Source organism: Moschus berezovskii, chromosome 4 (genome assembly GCF_049115385.1).
Source record: "Moschus berezovskii isolate FMDL1 chromosome 4, NW_MosBer_1.0, whole genome shotgun sequence".
Lineage (NCBI taxonomy): Eukaryota > Metazoa > Chordata > Mammalia > Artiodactyla > Moschidae > Moschus > Moschus berezovskii.
The window spans coordinates 64033537-64053883 of NC_142463.1; the positions used below are offsets into that span (position 1 = coordinate 64033537).

General features: G+C 37.9%; 1 protein-coding gene across 1 annotated transcript in view; it reads right to left on the minus strand.

Annotated features, from left to right (window-relative positions):
* Positions 1-20347, minus strand: part of COL24A1 (collagen type XXIV alpha 1 chain) — a 440433-nt gene that overhangs the window by 14691 nt on the left and 405395 nt on the right. The window contains exons 54-55 of the mRNA XM_055403313.2: positions 9216-9251; positions 9077-9103 (exon numbers count right to left, since the gene is read on the minus strand). Of these exons, the coding sequence (XP_055259288.2) occupies positions 9077-9103; positions 9216-9251 (63 nt within the window). The remainder of the gene's footprint in view (positions 1-9076; positions 9104-9215; positions 9252-20347) is intronic.

Below are 20347 nucleotides of genomic sequence, written 5' to 3' on the forward strand. Positions count from 1 at the left end.
TGTAGTAATTTTTAACAGTTACATTCTTGGAAGAAAAATAGAATAAAATATTACTGTCCTGAGGTAGTCACCACATTAGTTTAATCTGATACTTCTGTGGTCTTAAAAACATTTCTGAAGTTGGAAAATGTGTCATTAGTCCCAAAAGAAATAATACAACATGAATACAATCTCCTCCAGCATTTAATAAAAGATATTTTTAGAGAAAGACCCAGAATAACCATTAGTAAAAAGTCTTTTAGTATTTTATTTTATAAAAAGCTTGGAAATAAAAAGCATAAGTTGGGAGGAAATTCTGTGAAATGGCATATGTGTGAGCAAATCAAGCATCTGATTTCTTTCAGAATGACTGTACTGCTGAGATATCTTTTTACTTGCAAGTCCATATAATAGAAACTCTTTTCAACATCTCCCATAACTCGTGGTTAATAATTTGAAAAACTATTTAAAATGATGGGACAATCAACAAAATATACTCATCCTTGCCTCAACATGTGGTTTTCATGTTGGAAAATATTTGACTCATTCTGCATATGTATGCTGCCAAACACATATTGAGGATAAAATGGTAAGCAAATAATACAAAACAAAACAACCTTGCCCTTGTAGAGCTAAAGTTAGAGGTCAATAAAGGCATAAATCAAATAATCTAAAAAATAACACATTTACAAATTGGGATATGTGCCATTAAAAGTGCATGGACCTATAAGAGAAATTATGGAGTCTTATTTAATCAGATTTGGAGGACATAAGAGACTTGGAAGGAATAGATCTGCATAGGCTTCCTGGAGGTAGTGATATTTAAACTGAGATCTGAAGAATAAATATGAATTGTTAGGAGAATGGGTGGGAGAGTTTTCTAGGCAGAGGTGCCAACACAAACGCCTGGAGATAGAGAAGCATGGCCTACTCAAGAAGAAAAGCTTCAGCATTAAAAATTCTGTGCAAGTTAATTCTTACCATCATGTTTGTGAGAACTGGCAGATTTTGGACATGGGTCACAAAAAAATATTGGCACTAAATATGAGCAATTGAATTAAGTAGGAAACAACAGCCACCTTTATTTGTCATTAGAACTTTGATCATAGAAAAACTAGCAATAAGCAGTTCTCAGGCTCTTCTGACTCAGGACCCTGTTGTACTTTTAAATGTTATTAAGGGCTTTAAAGAAATTTTATTTATGGGAATTATAGCTTTTGATATTGAGAAGGGAATGGCAAACCACTTCAGTATACTTGCCTTGAGAACCCCATGAACAGTATCAAAAGGCAAAATGATAGGATAGTGAATGAGGAATTCCCTAGGTCGGTAGGTGCCCAGTATGCTACTGGAGATCAGTGGAGAAATAACTCCAGAAAGAATGAAGGGATGAAGCCAAAGCAAAACAAATACCCAGTTGTGGATGTGACTGATGCTAGAAGCAAGGTCCGATGCTGTAAAGAGCAATATTGCATAAGAACCTGGAATGTTAGGTCCATGAATCAAGGCAAATTGGAAGTGGTCAAACAGGAGATGGCAAGAGTGAACGTCGACATTCTAGGAATCAGTGAACTAAAATGGACTGGAATGGGTGAATTTAACTCAGATGACCATTATATCTACTACTGTGGGCAGGAATCCCTTAGAAGAAATGGAGTAGCCATCATGGTCAACAAAAGAGTCCGAAATGCAGTACTTGGATGCAGTCTTAAAAATGACAGAATGATTTCTGTTCATTTCCAAGGCAAACCATTCAATATTACAGTAATCCAAGTCTATGCCCCAACAAGTAATGCTGAAGAAGCCGAAGTTGAACAGTTCTGTGAAGACCTACAAGACCTTTTAGAACTAACACCCAAAAAAGATGTCCTTTTCATTAAAGGGGACTGGAATGCAAAAGTAGGAAGTCAAGAAACACCTGGAGGTAAATTTGGCAAATTTGGCAAAACAGGCAAATTCGGCCTTGGAGCACTGAATGAAGCAGGGCAAAGGCTAATAGAGTTTGCCAAGAGAACGCACTGGTCATAGCAAACACCCTTTTCCAACAACACAAGAGAAGACTCTACACATGGACATCACCAGATGGTCAACACCAAAATCAGATTGATTATATTCTTTGCGGCCAAAGATGGAGAAGCTCTATACAGTTAGCAAAAACAAGACCAGGGGCTGACTGTGGCTCAGATCATGAACTCCTTATTGCCAAATTCAGACTTAAATTGAAGAAAGTAGGGAAAACCACTAGACCATTCAGATATGACCTCAATCAAATCCCTTATGATTATACAGTGGAAGTGAGAAATAGATTTAAGGGTCTAGATCTGATAGATAGAGTGCCTGATGAACTCTGGATGGAGGTTCGTGACATTGTACAGGAGACAGGGACCAAGACCATCCCCATGGAAAAGAAATGCAAAAAAGCAAAATGGCTGTCTGAGGAGGCCTTACAAATAGCTGTGAAAAGAAGAGAAGCGAAAAGTAAAGGAGGAAAGGAAAGATATAAGCGTCTGAATGCAGAGTTCCAAAGAATAGCAAGGAGAGATAAGAAAGCCTTCCTCAGCAATCAATGAAAAGTAATAGAGGAAAACAACAGAATAGGAAAAACAAGAGATCTCTTCAAGAAAATTAGAGACATCAAGGGAACATTTCATGCAAAGATGGGCTCGATAAAGGACAGAAATGGTATGGACCTAACAGAAGCAGAAGATATTAAGAAGAGGTGGCAAGAATACACAGAAGAACTGTACAAAAAAGATCTTCACGACGAAGATAATCACGATGGCGTGATCCCTCATCCGGAACCAGACATCTTGGAATGTGAAGTCAAGTGGGCCTTAGAGAGTATCACTACGAACAAAGCTAGTGGAGGTGATGGAATTCCAATTGAGCTATTTCAAATCCTGAAAAATGATGCTGTGAAAGTGCTGCACTCAACATGTCAGCAAATTTGGAAAACTCAGCAATGACCACAGGACTGGAAAAGGTCAGTCTTCATTCCAATCCCAAAGAAAGGCAATGCCAAAGAATGCTCGAACTACCGCACAATTGCACTCATCTCACACGCTAGTAAAGTCATGCTCAAAATTCTCCAAGCTAGGCTTCAGCAATATGTGAATCATGAACTCCCAGATGTTCAAGCAGGTTTTAGAAAAGGCAGAGGCACCAGAGATCAAATTGCCAACATCCGCTGGATTATGGAGAAAGCAAGAGAGTTCCAGAGAAACATCTATTTCTGCTTCATTGACTATGCAAAGGCCTTTGACTGTGTGGATCACAATAAACTGTGGAAAATTCTAAAAGAGATGGGAATACCAGACCACCTGACCTGCCTCTTGAGAAACCTGTATGCAGGTCAGGAAGCAACAGTCAGAAGTGTACATGGAACAACAGACTGGTTCCAAATAGGAAAAGGAGTACGTCAAGGCTGTATATTGTCACCCTGCTTATTTAACTTATATGCAGAGTACATCATGAGGAACGCTGGGCTGGAAGAAGCACAAGCTGGAATCAAGATTGCTGGGAGAAATATCAATAACCTCAGACATGCAGATGACACCACCCTTATGGCAGAAAGTGAAGAGGAACTCAAAGGCCTCTTGATGAAAGTGAAAGAGGAGAGTGAAAAGGTTGGCTTGAAGCTCAACATTCAGAAAACGAAGATCATGGCATCCAGTCCCATCACTTCTTGGGAAATAGATGGGGAAACAGTGGAAACCGTGTCAGACTTTATTTTTTTGGGCTCCAAAATCACTGCAGATGCTGATTGCAGCCATGAAATTAAAAGACGCTTACTCCTTGGAAGGAAAGTATGACCAACCTAGATAGCATATTAAAAAGCAGAGACATTACTTTGCCAACCAAGGTCCGTCTAGTCAAGGCTATGGTTTTTCCAGTGGTCATGTATGGATGTGAGAGTTGGACTGTGAAGAAAGCTGATCGCTGAAGAATTGATGCTTTTGAACTGTGGTACTGGAGAAGACTCTTGAGAGTCCCTTGGACTGCAAGGAGATCCAACCAGTCCATTCTAGAGATCAATCCTGGGTGTTCATTGGAAGGACTTATGCTAAAGCTGAAACTCTAATACTTTGGCCACCTCATGCGACGAGTTGACTCACTGGAAAAGACTCTGATGCTGGGAGCGATTGGGGGTAGGAGGAGACGGGGACTTCAGAGAATGAGGTGGCTGGATGGCATCACCCACTCGATGGACATGAGTTTGAGGGAACTCCAGGAGTTGGTGATTGACAGGGAGGCCTGGCGTGCTGTGGTTCATGGGGTCGCTCAGAGTCGGACACGACTGAGTGACTGAACTAAACTGAACTGAATAGTATGAATTAAAATATAAAATTTAAAACTGTGTTAATTACCTTTAAATAAACCTATAACATGTTAATATAAATATTTTTAATGAAAAATTAACTTTTGAAAACTAAAAAATTTGTAAGAGTGGGACTGTTTTATACTAATGTATTCTCTTTAATGTCTGAATTAATAGGAAATAGCTAGATTCTCATATTTGCTTCTATTTTCAATCTTAAAATGTTATTTTACCTGAACTATATGAAGAACTATATGAACTATATGAAGAAAATGGCCTTAAAGAAAATATGCAGTTGGCAAGAAAATATTTTAGTAGCCTTTTCAAATAATTGTGGATATTCTTCTTTGATATTATACCACAACTTGACAAGTGGGAGTTAATTAAGTGTTAGTTGAAATGTGCAGTCTGAAAACTTATCTATAAATTTTATACTTGTATTAAAATCTATTAATGTGTCAAATTTAAAAGATGGATTCTAAAAAAATCATTTATCTACTTTGTTAAAAATCATGATTTTTAAAAAAATCCATGATTCAATTACTTGGAAAATGGTTAATGAAATAATGCAGTCCTTCCAAATACACATTTCATTATGTTGTATCAAAAGATTACATTCATTAACATCATCACCAGTCCCATCAGAAAAACATAACTATTGGGAAGTTCAAACTTGTAATGGATACAAGTTTTCAATTGTTACTGTTGCTTGAAAGCTTGAAATTTATTATTGGTATCAAGTTGTCAGTTGTTCTCCTTAAAATGACAGGCTCACTTAATTCGTTTTAAAGAAAATATCTGCCAAATACTCATTTTAAACAACTGTCATTCTGACAAGTAAAAAATGGTGTTCCATGAAAAAAGCAGTGTTCAGCTTGCAACTGAATTCCACAAGAACTTTTGAGTCAACCACTGTACTTCAGTGCCGCAGAACTGATCTATATACTCTTCCATTTCATCACACAGAATATTTAAAAAATGTGTGCTAAAGATCAGAGACTTAGGAGACAGGAAAAATGGTGGAATAATGACCTCCCAGAATTCTCTCTTCTATAAAAGCAATGAGAAAACTGGAAAAAAGAATGTCAGAATGAAGTATTTCAGAATTACAGAAATTAACAAAATGCTTGCTATAAATCTGGGGAGCATTCACTTCAGAAAAATAGTTGAATTTCAGGAAGGGCAGTGAGCTCTGTAAAGCTTAAATGTGCCCTATTCCCATGCCTCTCTTTCCAGCTCTGTGGTAGCTTTGAAAACCAACAGCCTGCAATTGCAGTGAAAACAAGCAGCCTAGAAACCACAGGAGGGAGCAGAATGGGGCTGAGAGTTGCTTCAAAGCCTCCTTTCCAGTGAAATGTTGTTATTTGACCTCTCTGGTGGTTCCCTTAAAGACACCTCTTGCAAGGCTGTCTTTATTTTACCTGACTCAGAGCTCACTCAGTGCAGAAAGTCTTTCCTAAGGAACATTTAAAAAAATGTAGATGGAATTGTTTAATTTTGTGGCTGCTAGAAACATTACAAAACTGTTGGGGCAAACAGGAACAAATCAGGGAATGAGATGTCCTTAGAAATTCTGAAATGCTCTGGTCTGACATATTCCTGGAAATGCATAGGGCTGGGCACATGATCAGAAAAACACAAGAAGGTCCTAAGCTCTCTCCTCTGGCTCATCTTCAGGCTCTGTGAAAATAGGAAGTTAAGACTTGGGTACAGTTGTCAATTGCCTGGCTGAGAACTGAAGGGATGCTCCAACATGCTCACAGAGACCCTTGGCAAAAACTGGGAAACATTAGTTCTGGCATTTAAGGAAACCTCTCTTCAATCCTTAGCTGACCACTAAACTAACTTAGTAGAGACTTTAGTGTTCCCGTATGTCAAAGAATACAGACTTTATTAGGAAAAGTGACTAAATAACAAAAACAACAAATAACAACACTAAACACTAAGTTTGGGGTGAAGAATTTGACTTTCAGAGATGCCACTCTATATTATTTAAAATGTCCAGTTTTCTAGAAAAAGTGACAAGCCATGCTAAGTAACATTAAAGTCTGACTCCTATACATGGGAAAAAAATCAAGCAATCAATGGAAATTGTCCCTGTGGAAGCCCACATGTTGAATGTAGTAGACAAAACTTTGATTAGCTATTTTAGATATATTCAAAGAACTAAAGGAAATCATGTCTATAGAATTAAAGCATGAAAAAATGTCTTACCAAATAAAAAGTGTAAGGAGATAGAAATTATAGAAAAGAACCAAGTATAAATTTTTTAGTTGAAAGTTAACAGTAACTGAAATCAAAATTTACTTGAGATGCTCAACTGTAGATTTCAGTAGGCAACAAAGAATCAGTGAGCTTGAAAACAGTTTATTGAGATTATCCAGTCAGGGGAGTAAAAAGAAAAATTAACGCAGAAAATGAATAGACTCATAGACCTACAGACACCATAAAATATACCAATGTATGCATGATGGGAGTCTCAGAAAAAAGGGGGCCAGAAAGAATATTTCAAGAAATAATTGCTGAAATGTCCCAAATTTGATGAAAAATATTAATCTCTGCATCCAAGAGGCTCAATGAATTCCCCTAGATACCTCATAATCAAACTGTTGAAAGCTAAAAATAGAGAATCTTGAATGCAGAGAGGAGAGGCTCATCATATCCAAGGGATGGGATTTTTCATCAAAAACCATAAAGGTGAGAAATGGTATGTAGGATGATACATTTGGAGTGCTGAAAGAAAGACTGTCAACCAAGAATTCTATATCCAGTAAAACTATCCTTCAAGAAGAAGGAAAAATTAAGACATGTCCATATAAACAAAAGCTGAGGTAATTTATCACTAGCAAACCCTTCCTAGAAAAACAATAAACAATAAAGGGAGTCCTTTGGACAGAAATAAAGGATACAAGACAGAAGTTTGAATTCACATGAAGTAATAAATGTCACTGGTAAAGATAACTATACTAGTAACTATAAAAGAGAGTATATATCCCAAACAATTTTGAAGAAGGACAACAAAGTTGGAGGTTTCATACTTCAATTTCAAAACTTACTACAAAGTTAATAATAATCAAAACAGTGTGGTACTGGCATACAGATAGACACATAGACCAATGGAATAGAGTGCAGGAATAAACGCTTACACATATGGTTAAATTGTTTTTGAGAAAGGTGTCAAGGCCATTCCCTATAAAGAACAGTCTGTCCACAAATAGTGGGAAAATTTGATATCCACATGAAACCCAATGAAGTTAGACTCTTACTTTTAAACAAAAATTAACTCAAAATGGGTCAGATAATTAAAGGTAAGAGCTAAAACTCTTAGAAGAAAATATATGGGAAATGCTTCATGATATTAGATTTGGCACTGATTTCTTGGAGATAAAACCAAAGCTAAGGTAACAACACAGTATATAGCACACATATTTTTTCATTTAATACTCTAATTCCTCAAAGTTACATATTCTTATCTACATTTTTCTCAGAGAAAATATCTCTCATGAGTCCTAATTCATTTTGACTGTATACGAACACATACATTTTCCAAGTGTGAGAGGGAAATGGTGACCCCAAATCTGGCACTTTAAACATTTTCACTAAATACCTTTAATTTACCAATGATGTATGATCTTTCTATAACTTGATTTATTAGGAAGGCACCTATGATATATCAAAGTCACTATAAAGTGAGAAAGCAACTGATCAGGGTTTTTCTAACCCATGCATTGTGATGATCGAGGAGGAAAGGAAGAACAGAGAAGTGGAGAGTAAAGATTTAAAAAAAAAGACATTTGCACTGATGTTTATGCCAGGGAAGGTTTCAATTCCCATCAGACAGAAAGGGGGAATAATTTAAAAAAAAATCATTGAGAAATAGATCTCTTGTTTCCAAGGAGACACTCTTCCTATGGCACTTTGCTTGAAAGTTTTTCCTTGTCCTGATGAAAAACTGAGGGGAACGAAGAGTTCCTGACCTGCCGGGAGTGGACTGCAGTGATCCACCAGCCAGAAATTTCAAAGATCCGAAGCAGAGAAACATGTAAGCAAGACTTGGAAGGCATGGGACTGGCCATTTGTCTGAACTGTGTAGCCATTAGTAAATCTTGGTTAGGCAGGAAATCAGACCAAAGACTGCTGCATTTGACCAGAATTCTGCAGGAATGGGGCATGGGTGAGGCTGAAGATAGGAGACCTCTTCTAAGAAGTAGGAAAACGAAGATATTACCAAGTAGGACAGTGGATACAACACATAACAGAAATCAATCTGAAACACTGTGGCCAGGAGATGACAGCTGATAATGAAGCAACAGAAGTATCATCTCAAAGATACGAGTAGCGAGTTTGGGGTTATAATAAATCACGAGCAAATACTGATACATGAGAAGTCTGAGGGCTTCTACAGCCACCAGCAGCTGAGAAGGATTCATGTAAAGCTTAAAAAAGTGGATCACTCTGGTTGGCAAAAAAGAACTAGGATTCTGAAAAAGGAAGAAATGGAGGAAGTTCTTATTTTGTGCATACTAATTATGTCAGACAATGTGCTGAAAACTTTACTTATTTAAAACTCAAATCCATCCAAAAAAGTAAGATACCATCCTATTTTATAGACAAAAAGTCTGAAGTCCAGATTTAAAGTTCTATTAGAGTTGTGAAGACTCTATATCAGATTAACAAAAAGAACAGAGGTAAGCAAAAGGGATACCTTTAACAAAGAGTTAATAGAAGAAGCTTAAAAAAAAATTATACTAAGGTAAAATGAACCAAATCAAGACTCACTCTTGGGCCCGGTGCTCCAGGTGGACCCTATAATACAAAAAAAAAAAAAAAAAAAAAAATTAAGTACTTAGTAGATATCTCAAACTAAGCAGGCACATAAGCATCAATGGTAAACAGATATAAATGTAAATAAACTCACTGGAGGCCCTGGTTGACCTCTTGGTCCTTGGGGACCCTAGGAGAAATGGAGACAAAGCACAGTATGTATACATTATAATTTTGGCTTGGTATAAACAAAACTACTAAGATTCAACTACTGACATTGCCTTTTTGTATGAAGCAAGTGATAAGATTCAAAGTTATTTTAGTATTTTGAGGTTGTATGTTTTTGAATTCAGCTATCACCCACATTCATGAACAAGCTGTATATATACTCTCATGTTTTGCTGATATTACTAGAAACCAAATTTATTAATTTTAAATGAAAAATGTAAAATTTAAAAATGTTAATTATAAGTATGTTTTCCCTGTTATTTCTATCTACAATTCTCCTAATGGTAAAAAAAAAAAAAAAAAGGAAACTTCAATGTTCTTGTGAAAAAGTGAAAGTGTTAGTTGCTCAGTCATGTCTGACTCTTTGCGACCCCATGGACTGTAGCCCACCAGGCTCATCTGTCAATGGAATTCTCCAGACAAGAATACTGGAGTGGGTAGTCGTTCCCTTCTCCAAGGTATCTTCCCAACCCAGGAATTGAACCTGGGTCTCCTGCATTGTAGGCAGATTCTTTACTGTCTGGGCCACCAGGGAAGTGCAGTATCCGTAGACATCTCCTTTTACTTCAACATCTAACTATAATTTGGTTACCCACTACTCTTGATCTGACCTCCAACTCTTTCCCAAATACTACTACTCCATCCTTATAGTAAATGTCTTAGTTCAGTGCTGATCACACTATGGACTGTTTGTGTCCCCTCCTACATTCATATATTGAAGCCCTAGTCTCCAATGTGATGATATTTAAAGGTAGGGGTCTTTTGGAGCTAATTAAATCATGTGGAGCCTCTATGAATTGCAATGCCCTTATAAAGAGAGAAAATGGAGAGATGATCTTTCTTTACATGTGAGGCTGTAGTAAGAAGGCAGCTCTCTGAAAACCAGGTGGAGAATCCTCACTAGATGTCACTAGTTTGTCTTCATGACTTTTTGCTTTCTACTATGCTTCCTGGGTGTTCATTGGAAGGACCGATGCTAAAGCTGAAACTCCAATACTTTGGCCACCTCATGCGACAAGCTGACTCACTGGAAAAGACTCTGATGCTGGGAAGGATTGGGGGCGGGAGGAGACGGGGACGACAGAGAATGAGATGGCTGGATGGCATCACTGACTCGATGGACATGAGTTTGAGTGAACTCTGGGAGTTGGTGATGGACAGGGAGGCCTGGTGTGCTGTGATTCATGGGGTCGCAAAGAGTCGGACATGACTAAGTGACTGAACTGAACTGAACTGATGCTAACTATATTCTACTTATAAAATAGAAATCTAAATATATCATTGTTTAATTAAAATCATCCAGTGGCTTTTTACTGCTTAGTGAATAAAGTATAAATTTCTTATCAGTTAAATATAAAAGTATATGTTCTTAGTCAGTGTGCACCCCTGCCTTTTCAAGAATTTGTTTTTTCTGGAACTTATTTCCACTTACTTTCCTCAACACATCCTACACTCCATCTATAACCAACTACTTGTGGATCTCTGAATCATCCAAGTTCTATCACACATGCATTCTTTTGCATGTACTATTTCCTTGATCAGGAATGCTCCTCTTTCCCTTTTCTATTTAATTTCCATTTCTCTTCCAATATTTGTTTAAAACTCTCTACCCACCTTGACACCTTCCTCCTCTTCAAGTAACCACTTATGCATTCCTGTGAACCTTTAAAAGTGTCTTCAATTCAGTCACTCAGTCATGTCCGGCTCTTTACGACCCCATGAACCGCAGCACGCCAGGCCTCCCTGTCCATCACCAACTCCCAGAGTCCACCCAAACCCATGTCCATTGAGTCGGTGATGCCATCCAACCATCTCATGTCCCCTTCTCCTCCTGCCTTCAATCTTTCCCAACATCAGGGTCTTTTCAAATGAGTCAGCTCTTCTCATTAGGTGGCCAAAATACTGGAGTTTCAGCTCCAATATCAGTCCTTCCAACGAACCCCAGGACTGATCTCCTTTAGGATGGACTGGTTGGATTTCCTTGCAGTCCAAGGGACTCTCAAGAGTCTTCTCCAACACCACAGCTCAAAAGCATCAATTCTGTACTTAGCTTTCTTTATACTCCAACTCTAACATCCATACATGACTACTGGAAAAACCATAGTCTTGACTAGAGAAACCTTTCTTGACAAAGTAATGTCTCTGCTTTTTAATATGCTATCTAGGTTGGTCATAACTTTCCTTCCAAGGAGTAAGCGTCTTTTAATTTCATGGCTGCAATCACCATCTGCACTGATTTTAAAAGTGTCTTAGCCACCCTTTAATTTTCTAGAACAGGAACAGTGCCTGATACACAGTAGGTATTCAAAGATTGTTAACAAATGAATGATGTTAAAATTAACTAGTATTAGTTTATAAATTAAAAATAGTTAAACATTTAACTATTCTATTTTATAAACTAATATAGTTTGGTATATAGTAAAATACTAAAAGTTATGCTGACATTTTTCAAAATGAACAATAATAATCACTGTTAAGAATGCTCAAAATTTAACTTACTTGATGGTCGACTGAATGTTAAAACATTGATTCAAATTCAGATTATGGTTAAAAGGTGACAAAGCAAAATTTATCCTCAACTGAGTTTTGGATAATCTTGATGCTACACAACTGAGCAACTGAATTGAACTGAACTGAATGCCAAAGCTGTCAATTCTAAATATACTGTGACAAGAAGAACAAACAACATATAGTAACTTAAAAAGGATAGAGTACTCCAACACCACGTCTGTTGGACATTTCTTAGTTTGCATGGTTTATGATTAGAATTTAAAGCAGAAAATGCATAAAACTTCTGCCACAGAAGCTGCATGATAAGTTAGAGAAATTTCATGTTGGACATAGCCTTTTAAATATACAGAGGCTCAGAGTGAAACTGGCTATGTAAGTTTCTCCATTTTGGATCAACATTGTAAAAATAAACTTTTTACCTTACTTAGCATACTTTTTGGAAAATTGCAGTGAAGGTTTAGTACAAAATATCTATCTTATCTTTGAAAAAGCTTTTCATCATAGAAAGAAGAAACTATTTTTACTGAGCTTGTTATCCAGAATGAGTCAGATCACCACAAATATGACAAATGAAATAAATTCAAACTAAAAAAGACAGGGCAGGACAACCCCAATGAAATAAGTGCATAGAATAAGGCCAAGTAAAACAAATTATTATTCCAACAATAAAATATTTATTAGTTTTTTTTCATTATTTTACCTAACCCACTACTAAGGAAAAGTGACTCACTTTCTCTAGATATTATGTAAACAAGTATGTAAAGAAGGTTATCATACAGTTTATAATAAAACTACAACTGTCTATGTTAAATTCCTATAAGAGAAACCAAATTAATGTGAATAATTATGGATGTTATTTGGCTATAGTGAAAGCACTACCTCTGAAAATAAATTCTCTCTCCATTTAATCCTACAAGCTGGAATCAAGATTGCTGGGAGAAATATCAATGACCTCAGATATGCAGATAACACCTCCCTTATGGCAGAAAGTGAGGAAGAATTAAAGAGCCTCGTGATGAAAGTGAAAGAGGAGAGTGAAAAAGTTGGCTAAAAGCTCAACATTCAGAAAACTAAGATCATGGCTTCTGGTCCCATCACTTCATGGCAAATAGATAGGGAAACAGTGGACACAGTGGCTGACTTTATTTTTTTGGGCTCCAAGATCACTTTAGATGGTGATTGCAGCCATGAAATTAAAAGGCGCTTGCTCCTTGGAAGGAAAGCTATGGCCAACCTAGCCAGCATATTAAAAAGCAGAGACATTACATTGCCAACCAAGGTCCATCTAGTCAAGGCTATGGTTTTTCCATTGGTCATGTATGGATGTGAGAGTTGGACTATAAAGAAGGCTGATCGCCGAAGAATTGATGCTTTTGAACTGTGGTGTTGGAGAAGACTCTTGAGAGTCCCTTGGACTGCAAGGAGATCCAACCAGTCCATCCTAAAGGAGATCAGTTCTGGGTGTTCATTGGAAGGACTGATGTTGAAGCTGAAACCAATACTTTAGCCACCTGATGTGAAGAGCTGATTCATTTGAAAAGACCCTGATGCTGGGAAAGATTGAGGGCAGGAGGAGAAGGGGACGACAGAGGATGAGATGGTTGGATGGCATCACCGACTCGATGGACATGGGTTTGGGTGGACTCTAGGAGTTGGTGATGGACAGGGAGGCCTGGTGTGCTGTGGTTTATGGGGTCGCAAAGAGTCAGACATGACTGAGCGACTGAACTGAACTGAACTGGTCCTTCAAAAGTAACATTCTTTTTCATTAAACTTGAAAAATACTGGTAAGTGTATGTCATTAAACCTCAGCATGTTAGACTTTGCCTTTATGAAAATGCAGTCTTGATTTTGTTTCATGATCACCTTTCCTTTAGGCTGGCCTAGGTAGAGAGAGCTTCCCTTTCCTCATTTAAATATAGAAACCTGACTGATAGGATGTTTAGCAGCATCAGTGGTCTTCACACAACAGACACCACTTGCAACTCTCTCTTTTCTGCAATTGTGACAAAAATGTCTCCAAACGTTGCCAAATGTCTCATGGGTAGGGGTGCAATATGGCTCCTGGTTGAGAACCACTGGTTTAGTGGGTTTAATTAGGTGTTTAGAAATATTAAATAAGACTATTAGTTGGAGAAGGAAATGGCAACCCACTCCAGTACTCTTTCCTGGGAAATCCTATGGACAGAGGAGCCTAGTGGGCTGTGGGGCCTAGTGGGCAACTCCTACTGTCTGTGGATTTGCAAAAGAGTTGGACAGGACTTAGGGACTAAACAACAACAATTATTAGCAATGTAATTAAGATGGAATGAGTGAATTATACTACATAGCAGAATAACTGCATATCAGGAATCCATTCATATGGAATCTGTATGTGGGTGGCCAGGCTACTCTTAATGTAGGTGGGAGGTGTGTACATACCATTTTCATTATGCAAGCTGCCCCTGATCCTTATTTTCTGAGAGGTACTATGATTAATAGAAAAGCATGGGATTTGGGAGAACTGAGCTCTGGGCTTATCTCCGTACCGTATGCTATTGAGGGAGTTGTACATTTGGATCTAGAATATCTCAACTGTAATATAATCGGTTTGGTAAAGATAATTTCCAAGATTCACTTTAGAATTGTGATTTTTTAAGCCTTTTGTCAATTTTATTCTTAATGTTTTATATCTGGAGAAAGAAGGTCACATATGCATACAAACTGGGAACTTTAATTTTGACATCTGTATGAATGTAAGGAGAGTGTGTACTTGAATTAAAAGAGTTTGATAATTTTTCATTTGAATAAATTATACATTCCATGAATTTTAAAAAGAATCATATACATATATGCTTCACATATCAGGCAGGTTTGGCCTTGGAGTACAAAATGAAGCAGGGCCAAGGCAAACAGAGTTTTGCCAAGAGAACATACTGGTCGTGGCAAACATCTTCTTCCAACAACACGAGACGACTATACACATGGATATCAAAAGATGGTCAATACAGAAATCAGACTGATTATGTACTTTGCAGCCGAAGACGGAGAAGCTCCATATAGTCAACCAAAACAAGACCAGGAGCTGACTGTGGCTCAGATCATGAACTCCTTATTGCCAAATTCAGACTTAAATTGAAAAAAGTAGGGAAAACCACTAGAACATTCAGGTATTACCTAAATCAAATCCCTTACGATTATACAGTAGACGTAACAGATTCAAGGGATTAGATCTGATAGACAGAGTGCCTGAAGAACTATGGACAGAGGTTCCTAACACTGTGCAGTAGGCAGTGATCACAACCATCCCCCAAAAGAAGTAATGCAAAAAGGGAAAATGATTATCTGACGAGGCCTTACAAATAGCTGAGAAAAGAAGAGAAGCAAAAGGCAAAGAAGAAAATGAAAGATATAGTGATCTGAATGGAGAGTTGCAAAGAACAGGAGAGATAAGAAAGCCTTCATAAGTGATCAATGCAAAGAAATAGAGGAAAATAATAGAATGGGAACGACTAGAGATCTCTTCAAGAAAATTAGAGATACCAAGGGAACATTTCATGCAAAGATGGGCACAACAAAGGACAGAAATGGTATGGATCTAACACAAGCAGAAGATGTTAAGAAGAGGTGGCAAGAATACACAGAAGAACTATACAAAAGAGATCCTAATGACGCAGATAACTACAATGGTGTGATCACTCACCTACAGCCAGACATCCTGATGTGTGAAGTCAAGTGGCGCTTAGGAAGCATCATTGCAGAAAAAAGCTAGTGGAGGTGATGGAATTCCAGCTGAGCTATTTCAAATCCTAAAATATGATGCTGTGAAAGTGTTGCACTCAATATGCCAGCAAATATGGAAAACTCAGCAGTGGCCACAGGCCTGGAAAAGGTCAGTTTTCATTCCAATCCCAAAGAAAGGCAATGCGAAAGAATGCTCAAACTACTGTAGAGTTGCATTCATCTCACATGCTAGCAAAGTAATGCTCAAAATCCTCCAAGTTAGGCTTCAACAGTATGTGAACCCTGAGCTGACTACTTGCAGATGTTCAAGCTGGATTTAGAAAAGGCAGAGGAACCAGAGATCAAATTGCCAATATCTGCTGGATCATAGAAAAAGCAAGACAATTCCAGAAAAACAACTCACTTCTGCTTCATTGACTATGCTAAAGACTTTGACTGTGTGAATCACAACAAACTGGAAGACATGAGAATACCAGACCACGCTATCTGCTTGCTGAGAAGCCTGTCTGCAGGTCAAGAAGCAACAGTTAAAACCAGACATGGAACAATGGACTGGTTCAAAACTGGGAAAGGAGTATGTCAAGGCTGTATATTGTCACCCTGCTTATTTAACTTATATGCAGAGTACATCATGAGAAATGCTGGGCTGGATGAAACACAAGCTGGAATCAATACTGCTGGAAGAAATAGCAATAACCTCAAATATGCAGATGACTCCACTCTTACAGTAGAAAGTGATAAGAAACTAAAGAGCATCTTGATGAAGGTGAAAGAGGAGAGTGAAAAAGCCGGCTTAAAACTCAACATTCAAAAATGAAGATCATGGCATCTGGTTCCATCACTTCATGGCAAATAGATGGGGAAACAATGGAAATAGTGACTGACTTTATTTTGGGGGGCTCCAAAATCACTAGAAATGGTGACTGCAGCCATGAAATTAAAAGATTTAATTAAAAGCTCCTTGAAAGAAAAGGTATGAAAAACCTAGTCAACATAATAAAAAACAGACATTACTTTGCTAACAAAGGTCTGTACAGTCAAAGCTATGATTTTTCTAGTTGTCACGTATGGGTGTGAGATTGGACCATAAATAAGGCTGAGTGCTGAAGAACTGATGCTTCTGAACTGTGGTGTTAGAAAAGATTCCTGATAGTCCCATGGACTGCAAGGAGATCAAACCAGCCAATCCTGAAGGAAATCAGTCCTGAATATGGAAGGACTGATGCTGAACTGAAGCTTCAATACTTTGGCCACTTAATGTGAAGAGTCGACTTATTAGAAAAGACCCTGATACCAGGAAAGATCGAAGGCAGGAGGAGAAGGGGACAACAGATGAAGAGATGGTTGGATGGCATCACCGACTCAATGGACATGAGTTTGAGCAAGCCCTGGGTGTTGGTGATGGACAGGGAAGCCTGGCATGCTGCAGTCCACGGGGTCACAAAGAGTTGGACACCACTGTGCAACTGAAGATCAACAATGCTCAAATTCTTAATTTTTTAATATTTAGGACATATTTCCCCATAATTTTTTTTTTTCCTTCTAATTCTTAAAACATCCTCTTGCTTTTCAAACTGGGGGTAAGATAATTCTGCTAATCAAGAATTGTGAAACATTTAGACGTAATATTTGAACAAGTGTTAATGAAACTCTCCAACATTTTACTAATTTTCATTAAACAATACAATATGAAAATGAAGCAGCTAATCTAAAAATTCATGCTGGATACTTTTCATTTTTTTTCTACTTCTGTGGCATTAAGTCAAATGCTTCAGATTGTGATATTTCATCAAAATTGTTTTCGGATGACTGACACTAGTATATTATTTCCAGTATGAGTTAAATTTTTAAAATAGTTTATCCAAATATTTCCAGCAATCCTCTTTGCATTACTTACTTATTAAATATTACTCAATCATGTTCTAAATGTGCTTGAGGCTCTCATGAAAATCAAGAGATTTTTGTAACCTTTCAAGATTAATTTGCTATTAATGTGATAGTTCTGAAGTAGAGGGAGAGGAGGGAATTGTATACCCACTAGGGAGTTTTCTCAGGATGTCATCAAACTCTGACTCAGTTTAGCATGTATTTATGAATCCAGGGACTTATTTTAAAATAGTCCACAGGGAAACAGACATGGGCCAAATATAGAATAGAAAAGTAAGTCTTTCATGTAAAGGAATATAGAAATAGTTCTCTCAGTGGCGAAGGACTTATTTGAGATCATTACTATAGTTAACAATGTTAAACTGTAGAAGATATAAAGCTTCCTAACCAAGAAATCCAAACTTACACTAATAGGTATACTTTTCATATGTTGTGTAATGAGCTCCTCACCTCTTTTTTCAAGGCACTGAATCATGATTTGGTCTTGGTACAAGACTTGGTAAGAACAGCATAGCTTTATAAATTCTTACAGCAGCTTAACTAAAAATAAGATTTATAAAACCAATGGACTGTTGTGATTCTGATCTTTGTACAAAGAGTGTCATATTTGTCCCAATAAAATAGGTCTTGGTAAATGAAATTCATTCCCCAGATGCTCCATGTATTTGTATTATTTGAGGCTGACCCCCTTGATGGTATTACATTCTGAAACACAGTAGCTCATTAGGAATCTTTAGAAAGTCAATTATTTAAACCATTCCCTTTAAGAAAACAAACCTATAGCATATACTGAAAAAGTCCTAAGGAGAGTATAAGAAATGTAACTAAGCTTTTTCATAGGATGAAAGCAGAAAAGGGTTTAATTAAAGGTTTTATGTATTAAGTTAATTGCAGATGGTCTCTAGGAATTAAAAGATTACTTCCATAAAGCTCCTTAAATCATAATGGAATCAAAGGAAAAGTGATGATGAAACAATATTTAATACGAGTTTATTCAACAATGAAAACAGAATAAACTAATAATTCTAATGTGCCAATTAACCCTATTTTTCAGCAGTTAATTTTACTATCTATACTGTGTCACTGTGTCCCCCACTTTGGGACTGAGTTTATACTGTTTCTGAAGAGAACTATGATAACCACAGGTTTCCCCGGTGGTGCCAGTGGTAAAGAATCTGCCTGCCAGTGCAGGAGATGTGGTTCAATTCCTGGGTTGGGAAGATCCCCTGGAGGAGGAAATGACAACCCAATCCAGTATTCTTGCCTGGAGAATCCCATGGACAGAGGAGCCTGCCAGGCTATGGTCCATAGGATCGAAAGGAGTTGGACATGACTGAAGCAACTTAGCACATACACACTCATGGTAACCCACAGAGCAAAAGATTAAGAAGTATGTTAATTCAGGAAATGTTACTTTAACCAGCTAGACCTGGAAGTACTTATTAACTTTTTAATTTTAGGGAACAGCATTTATTTATTTATCAGTTCATTTCTCAAACACTATCTACTATGTGGTAGATTTTATTCTGGACACTGATAACCAGTGTATCAAAGTTCTCTGCTCTTTATATTCTACCAGAGGAGATAGAAAATGAATACTTTCAAATAGCACTAACTGCTGTCAATAAAACAAAACAGGAGTATTGTGAAAGAGAACGACCAGGAGTAACAACACCACATGGCCATGGAAAGCTTCCCTAAGATGATATTTGAGCACAGACCTGAATAGTGAGATAAGAATCAGTCATTTAAAGAGCAGGTGAAAGAATTCTCTAGATAAAAAGCAAGCATGTTCCAAAGAACAGAGATAAGGTCAGTAGAATTGCTAAGGAGAAAGTGGTGCATCTTGAGCCAGGAAAGGCGAGTAGGGTCTAGTTCATGCGGGGCACTGTAAGCCACAGTTGGGAATTTAGATTTATTCTAGTATAAGGAAGAGTAACAAGGAGGTTTTAAAGAGGGAACTGATATAGTCTGATTTATGCTTTAATGATATCACTCTAACTGCTATGCAGAGAATGTGTTATAGTGAAGCAAAGTGGAGGGAGCAGAAAGAAGCCAGGAGTCCAGGGGAGACACCATGGAGATGAGGACAAGGGTGCCAGTGATGAAGAATGAAGTGGAAGGATTCAGAATAGAAATCTGATCTGACGGGAACTAACATGTGCTGTATGAGGGGCTTATTAATTTTCTTTTTGTTAGAATCGTAGACTGAGAGCTGGGAGTTTAAAGGTATGTATTCTAATTCCCTACTCAGTGCAGGAATACCAGTGCAGTAAACTCAAAGAGACAGTCATTAGACTGCTTGTGACACACTCACTATTTTACTAAACTATCTTGTTTTAAAGCAGCTCAATATTATACTGAGCTGAAATTCACTCCAGCATTCCATTCATTTAGTCAATCTATATCTGCTGCTGCTGCTGCTGCTGCGTCACTTCAGTCGTGTCCGACTCTGTGTGACCCCACAGACGGAAGCCCACCAGGCTTCCCCATCCCTGGGATTCTCCAGGCAAGAACACTGGAGTGGGTTGCCATTTCCTTCTCCAATGTGTGAAAAGTGAAAGTGAAGTCGCTCAGTCGAGTCCGACCCTTAGCGACCCCATGGACTGCAGCCTACCAGGCTCCTCCATCCATGGGATTTTCTAGGCAAGAGTACTGGAGTGGCTTGCCATTGCCTTCTCCGAATCTATATCTATCTTGTGATAATTATGTGCTGGGTATTATGATACACTGGGAATTCAGTTCAGTTCAGTTCAGTTCAGTCGCTCAGTTGTGTCCGACTCTCTGCGACCCCATGAATCACAACACGCCAGGCCTCCCTGTCCGTCACCAACTCCCGGAGTTCACTCAAACTCATGTCCATCGAGTCAGTGATGCCATCCAGCCACCTCATTCTCTGTCATCCCCTTCTTCTCCTGCCCCCAATCTTTCCTAGCA